Source organism: Setaria viridis, chromosome 9 (genome assembly GCF_005286985.2).
Source record: "Setaria viridis chromosome 9, Setaria_viridis_v4.0, whole genome shotgun sequence".
NCBI lineage: Eukaryota > Viridiplantae > Streptophyta > Magnoliopsida > Poales > Poaceae > Setaria > Setaria viridis.
Genome location: NC_048271.2, coordinates 20149542 through 20156460, shown reverse-complemented (window position 1 = coordinate 20156460; position 6919 = coordinate 20149542). Strand labels below are relative to the sequence as shown.

Here is a 6919-nt window from a genome sequence, read left to right as displayed (position 1 = left end):
GTTTAACACTTACAATTCGTATATTAGCTACCTAGTGTGATGCAATCCCATGGTTCAATTTGAACACACCATTTGTCAATCAGTCACCAAGATTCAAAGAAGCACAAAATGAAATAATTTAGCCGCAGTTCTAGCATTACCTTTGACCAGATCCATATACTTAATAGTAATTGTAGCATACACCCAATCAAGTTGACAATATCCCAATTTATATCCATGCTAATAACTCGAATGAGACGAGCAGCTATGGGCGCGTTTGGTTCGTTGCTGAGGCTAGCCTGGCTCGTACCTGGGAGCCAGGCCCCCGCTAGCCAGGCTCAACGAATGCAACATGAGTTTGTTTGGTTGCACGCATTAATCTGGTCAGATCGTGAATAGAAGTTGTTTGGTTGCTCGCACGAGAATATATTGCATGAGATAAAATACTACAACCAAGTATCATTATGATATTTATATTGTGTAAAATATTTTAATAGTTCTTACTTTACCTCATTAAATCTTAATCACTTTTAAAAAACACTAATCTCACTTAATATATGCTAATCACCTATTAAATATCATGATTAGCTAGCAGCTGCCTGCATCCAGCGAGCCTGGCCGGCGAGAAACGGATTTCATTTTCGTTTCCCGGGAGCTAGGCTCACCGGTGCCTTTTGCATGCGCTGAGCCAGGCTCTGGCCAACACGCAGGCAACCAATCAACGGCAACATGCATCGTTGGAGCCTGGACAAGCCTGGTGCGACCAACCAAACGCGCCCTATATATAGTTGCACACAAAGAATTTTAATTGTGGGATATTATGAGTGAGACTATGCAAGGACATTGAAACTTACATTTCAGGTATAGATTAGAAGCCAGATGTCTTCAGTATTAGAATCCTAGATAAAAATAACATGCACCGGACTTGCGGCTTGCAGAGACGAGTAACTTGCCGAGACGACGTGGGGGGCTTTAGTCGTGCGTGAGGGTTACTGGATCGGACGGCGCGTAAACATCCTCGGCAGGACGAAGGAGGCCAAGGGATGAAGACATCCGACGGCGATTATCTCCTAGCGGCCGACCTAAAGATCGCAGGCGCCCGCCTCCTTATTACTTGTAGAGATTTTCACTGTTGAAGGTTACTTGTGTTCTTTATCGTTTCAGGAAAAATAAAAGGGGGCCGGAGTTTTTTAAGGTCTCCCTCCGCGTGTTTTAACTGTATGTAAGATCAGACGCACGCAGTTTTCTTTATTTTCTCGAAACGTACACCGTATAAGTACAGGCATATCAAATGACAATCTTAAGCGCTTGCAGATCCGATAACTGTTGTAACCGCTCCGAATTCATGACCTGTCAAGCCAAAGGTGACGAGCACATCAGGCTCCTGCAAAAACTTCAAGCAACGCATGATTTAAATCAGTAAACTGTAGTAGTTTCATACTATAGCACCAGCATTAATAATACACGACGTGCAAACTACCAAACGCTAGAAACATACAAGTTGTAGTATAAACCTACCATTTCGGGAACTGAGTGGATCTCAACCGGTAAAATTCCCCTCGATACTGAAGCGCAGTGGTGCGCGTGCGTATTTGGAAGCGTCAATGCCTATACTGTGTTTTGAAAAAAAACTGCCATTTCAAAATACAATACAAGTCCGTTTTGTTTTATCCTAAACTATTTTTTTTAATTTTAATCTACTTTCTCCATTTTAATTTATAGGTCGTTTTTGCTTCTAGACTCACGGGCGGAACCAGGATCCCTCGGAGGGGGTGTTGAGACTCTTACAGCTACACTAACTTCATGTTTTATGTGCAAAATTGAGGACAAAACAGCTAATACTACATAGATCTGGATGTTGTAGATCCTCCACCCTTGTCTAGGTTCATATATCTACGTGCATATAATAATCTAAACCAAAACAAATATAACTTAGGAGTTGGAAAATTTATAAAAAAAATATATTTAACACCTATAACATCAAATAAATATGCTAGTAAAATGTATTTCTTTGTGGTTTTAACAAACTAATTTTGGTGTTATAAATATTCATATATTTTTATAAATTAATTAAAATTAGAGAAATTTGAATTAAGATAAAATTAAATTATATTATGAAACGGAGGTCGTTCTATACCTCACAATACGGATGAAGGAAAGGATTTTTTTTATAAAGACGAAGGAGAGGATTGGAGGAATAGAACCGCTGCTGCTGAAATCACAAGCACTGAAAAAAAAAACCTTTGGCAGGGATGGACGGATGGTCCACTCCAAAAGGGACAAAAATCTTTTTTTTTTTTTTGAAACTTGTCATCGCTTCTCCTCCCCAAAAGTACAGTAACCCCAATCCTCTTGCCCCCTCTGTCCTGTCTATAAATAAGCAGCCTTCGTGCGCCACAGGAAGATCCTCCCCCAACCTCTCCTCCCCGTGTTCGTCGTCGCTTCGTCCTGCCCACCTCGCCGACAAAGCAGAGGTAAACCCGCCGAGATCTCGTCCTGCTCTGTTCTTTTTCCTGGTTCGATCGCGCTAGCTCGTCCTGGGCTCCATTTCGGTGGATTTGGACCATTCATGGCTGCCCCTCCGTGTGGGATAGCGCGCAATGGCGCCGCCGCCTGTATGAACGGTCAGGGTGTGATTCTCGGCTTAGTGAATCCGCGCATGCAGGTTAGATTTTAGCCTCGGATGTGTCGGAAAAAGCTTTAGATCTTTTAGGATTTTCCATAGCTTCGTAATTAGCCCATTTCGAAGCAGGCCGTAGTGGAATCCGTGGCAAAAAAAAAACTGGGAGGAGCCTTATCGAGGTTGTCCCGTTGGCCGATTTCCGCCTATCCTGCTCTGTGAATCCTACTAGTATGGTGCTTGCCCTTTTTCCCCCCCGTGTAAATCCGAGGTGCAGGCTCTTTGTTTGGATTGGGGATGAGGATGACGGTTGACTTTTCCGCTGCCACGGGTTGCCGAGATCCACTTCTCATGTCCCGCTGTAGTTTTGGTACGTTGGTTGTTTATCTGCAGAGATATTTTTGAAGCGGCATATCTGCAGAGATATAGGCTGCTTGCACTGGAAATCCTTGGGCTTTTTCTATAGCTTGATTTCTGCACTCAATTGCGTAAGGTGCTACTCTGCTGCTATAGGAAGCAGAAGGCTTATAATTTCATCCTTTAAATGGGTGTGCACATGCTGCTCATAGCCTGCTATGACATCTGGTTATGTTAAAGAACTCTGTGCTCTGTCTCCTTGCTCTTTTCGGTTCATGAAATGGTTGGACTCGCTACTGGGCACTCGGCTACTGACAAGAGTGAAAGTAAAAGGCTTAGAATTTCTTCCTCAACAGGACCTGGGTTATTAATGAGCTTGTTGCTGTCTACGTGTTATTTTCATTCATCTGGCCATGCTTAATTTAAGTCAAAAGGATCGGCAACGGTACTTAAATTAAGAGGCTTAAACACTGCACATTTTCAGATTCCGTGATGCCATATCGGATAATATTTATTTGCCACTAGCATGCACGACTTGCTGCAAAGATTCCCTCAACCTATGATTGGCTTATAGCGTGCTGTTATTTTGTTTTTTTATGAAATATACATGACATGTTGGCAATACATCTATGAGCTGGCCTTTAGCAATTGATGTGTATGATAGAGCGCCTCGTTGTATATACCTTTTCTATTTCTACCAATTATTCTCTTCAATCATACAACTTTTGAGATCCATGTAATTTTGTTGCAGTATTAACGAAACGTTTCTAACTAGCACTATTTAAAGACAAGTCGGCTAATTCTTATGCATTAATTGAACTGTTCTGTTTACTGATTGCTGCTTCAAATGCCATTAAATAAATGACAGAATGGGGAGCAGCGAGAAGACCGTTACCGCTTATGGTGAGTACACCTATGCTGAGCTGGAGAGGGAGCCCTACTGGCCGAGTGAGAAGCTGAGGATTTCAATTACTGGGGCTGGTGGTTTCATTGGATCACACATTGCTCGCCGCCTGAAGAGTGAGGGCCATTACATCATCGCCTCTGACTGGAAGAAAAATGAGCATATGACTGAGGACATGTTCTGCCATGAGTTCCACCTTGTTGACCTCAGGGTCATGGACAACTGTCTGAAGGTTACCCAAGGCGTCGACCATGTATTCAATCTTGCTGCTGATATGGGTGGCATGGGGTTCATCCAGTCAAACCACTCTGTCATCATGTACAACAACACCATGATCAGTTTCAACATGCTTGAAGCTGCACGTATCAATGATGTGAAGAGGTATGGCACTCCATTTTCTGATATGGCTGCAGAATGCTGTGGCCTCCTCCATGAATGACATTCTAACATGCATATCTAATCTAGTTGAGGGAGTTCAATTAGAGTTTGTAGTGAACCTCACTACGACAAATAAACAGCATTTCTTATGCATGTTAGTCTTTGGGAAGCTCTAGGTACAGTTTCAGCTGGCGGATTTTCTGTTAGTATCCAATCCAGTTCTGTGCGTAGTTAAGTTGATACTGGCATTCACCAAAATGAACTTAAAAGGAAAAGAAACATGGCACTTTGGTATATTAGAACTATTTCTGTTTTCCATATATAAACCACCTGTCTTACTTTTTAATTGCGATGTCTGAACTCCACATGATCTTATTCAACTCACTGACTACTATTTTGTGTCATTTGGGTCTTGCAGGTTCTTCTACGCCTCGAGTGCATGCATTTACCCTGAATTCAAACAGCTTGACACAAATGTGAGCTTGAAGGAATCTGATGCCTGGCCTGCTGAGGTGTGTTCATTGAAAATTTGAAATACAATGGCACTTATGTTTTTTAGACACAGTCACACTCTCACATTTATTTATTTTCTGATCCATTACCTGTTTACCTTGCAGCCTCAAGACGCCTATGGCTTGGAGAAGCTTGCAACTGAGGAGTTGTGCAAGCACTACACCAAGGACTTTGGCATTGAGTGCCGCGTTGGCCGTTTCCACAACATATATGGTCCCTTTGGAACATGGAAGGGTAAATTAGCAGTTAATCTGTTTGACAGCATTGTTCCCCGAAAGCTGAGGTGATAATTCAATCTATATTGTTATCTTGCTAACAGGTGGTCGTGAGAAGGCACCTGCTGCCTTCTGCAGAAAGGCTCAGACATCCACCGAGAGGTTTGAGATGTGGGGTGATGGCCTCCAGACCCGATCCTTCACATTCATTGACGAGTGTGTCGAGGGTGTTCTGAGGTATGCAGCAACTTTCCATATTGTCCATAACATACTAAAGCTGTGCCTGCATAGAGATGGGGAAGTGAAAAATGACACCATACAAATCCTGTACAGATTGACTAAGTCAGACTTCCGCGAGCCGGTGAACATTGGAAGCGATGAGATGGTGAGCATGAATGAGATGGCTGAGATCGTCCTGAGCTTTGAGGATAGGAAGCTGCCCATCCACCACATCCCTGGTCCAGAGGGGGTCCGTGGGCGCAACTCCGACAACACTCTCATCAAGGAAAAGCTTGGGTGGGCCCCGACAATGAAGCTCAAGGTAGTGTCACCATCTTGCTAGATATTACTGTGTATGTATCTTCGCATAGATTGCGAACGATTCCTGACGGGCCTGCAAACTGAATCGTGCGTAGGATGGGCTTCGGTTTACGTACTTCTGGATTAAGGAGCAGATCGAGAAGGAGAAGACCCAGGGCATCGACATCGCAGCATACGGGTCCTCCAAGGTGGTGTCGACCCAGGCGCCTGTGCAGCTGGGCTCCCTCCGTGCCGCCGACGGCAAGGAGGGCCTGTGAGTCCATTACTCATCACTGCGTACGGAACTGTTGGAGATTTGGGACAGTAGAGAGATTATAGCAGCAAACATACCTTTTTATCCCCTTTGGGGGTTTAGAGACCATCGTGTTCTATGCAGTATTTACCACCCCCATTAATTTTGGTGTCAACTTGTTAACTTGCGTGTGTGTTTACCTTGATTATTGTACTCGATCCTTTAGCCCATGATGATGGACAATAAAATTCCTTGCGTTGTTACTATGTATGATACGGCTTGTTGTAATAAGCCCTGCGCCAATTTACTTGTCGGTGGCATTGGCTTGGAATGTACTGTCTGATGTATGCCAGTATGAGAGGGTTCTCAAGCTATCCTGAGCGTGGTAAATTCTTTGTAACCGAGCACAGTGAGAAGTCACGACCCGTTCCACTTGAAACATGAAAAAGAAAATAACACGGTAACAGCAAGAACCAAGAAAGATTGATCCGAGAATTCTACCTCGAAACAAAATGCGTATCGCTCTCTCGTGTCACTGTAGCAGAGCAGGCCCGTAAGCTGGGCCTAGTGGTTCTGCCATCATCTTTTGGTGACGGTTTCGACGCTGACACAGGGACCATTTGCCGCACCCGCACACGGCCGAGGATCTACGTGCTGATGCGAGTAATATTCCCTGCGCTTTTCCGGACGTGTCGTGCTGGCCCGCGGCGTCGGCGTCGGCGTCGGCTTCAGCGGTCAGCACCGTCGCACGCCGGCGTCATACGCCGCCCACCGGTTCCGGATATACACGTACGCTTCCGGCCTCCATGTCCAAGATAACTTGGTAGGCTAGTGGCTACCAAAGATGGTGACGGGATAAGATAGCATATGCTGAAAATGGAACGTGTTACGCTTACGACTTGCGAGGGAGAAGAAAGACAAACGAAAAGAAAGAGAAGGTTTGCTGGGCCTACCGGCGGGCAAATACGGAGGAGGAGGAGATACAACAACAACAACAGAAAGAGCCTTTGCCTCGAGCGTACACGGGCCATAAGGACCCAATGCGCTCACTAAATGTGGCCATGTGGGCCTACCCGGGCACCACCAAAACACATAGCGAACCGGCCTACTAAGCGTTTTGGGCCAAGAACATTCAGAGCTTAAAAAATTCAAGTCATGCTTGGAAAATTTGGCTATCACTT

At 44.6% G+C, this 6919-nt stretch overlaps 1 protein-coding gene across 1 annotated transcript; it reads left to right on the top strand.

The window, feature by feature from the left end:
* The first annotated feature begins 2293 nt into the window (after positions 1-2293).
* LOC117839953 (GDP-mannose 3,5-epimerase 1) lies at positions 2294-6008 on the top strand. The gene is made up of 7 exons (XM_034720395.2): positions 2294-2453; positions 3825-4241; positions 4657-4750; positions 4856-4985; positions 5071-5203; positions 5300-5507; positions 5602-6008. The coding sequence occupies exons 2-7, from the start codon at positions 3826-3828 to the stop codon at positions 5761-5763; spliced, it is 1143 nt and encodes a 380-aa protein (XP_034576286.1). The 5' UTR covers positions 2294-2453; position 3825; the 3' UTR covers positions 5764-6008.
* The last annotated feature ends 911 nt before the right edge of the window (positions 6009-6919 follow it).

What these genes read in the sequence shown, in the direction of transcription:
- LOC117839953 (XM_034720395.2), top strand. Translation starts at nt 3,826, where the DNA reads ATGGGGAGCAGCGAGAAGACCGTTACCGCTTATGGTGAGTACACCTAT. An exon ending in TCCCTTTGGAACATGGAAGG is followed by an intron (nt 4,986 to 5,070) that starts GTAAATTAGCAG and finishes TCTTGCTAACAG; the next exon opens with GTGGTCGTGAGAAGGCACCT. An exon ending in CCCCGACAATGAAGCTCAAG is followed by an intron (nt 5,508 to 5,601) that starts GTAGTGTCACCA and finishes AATCGTGCGTAG; the next exon opens with GATGGGCTTCGGTTTACGTA.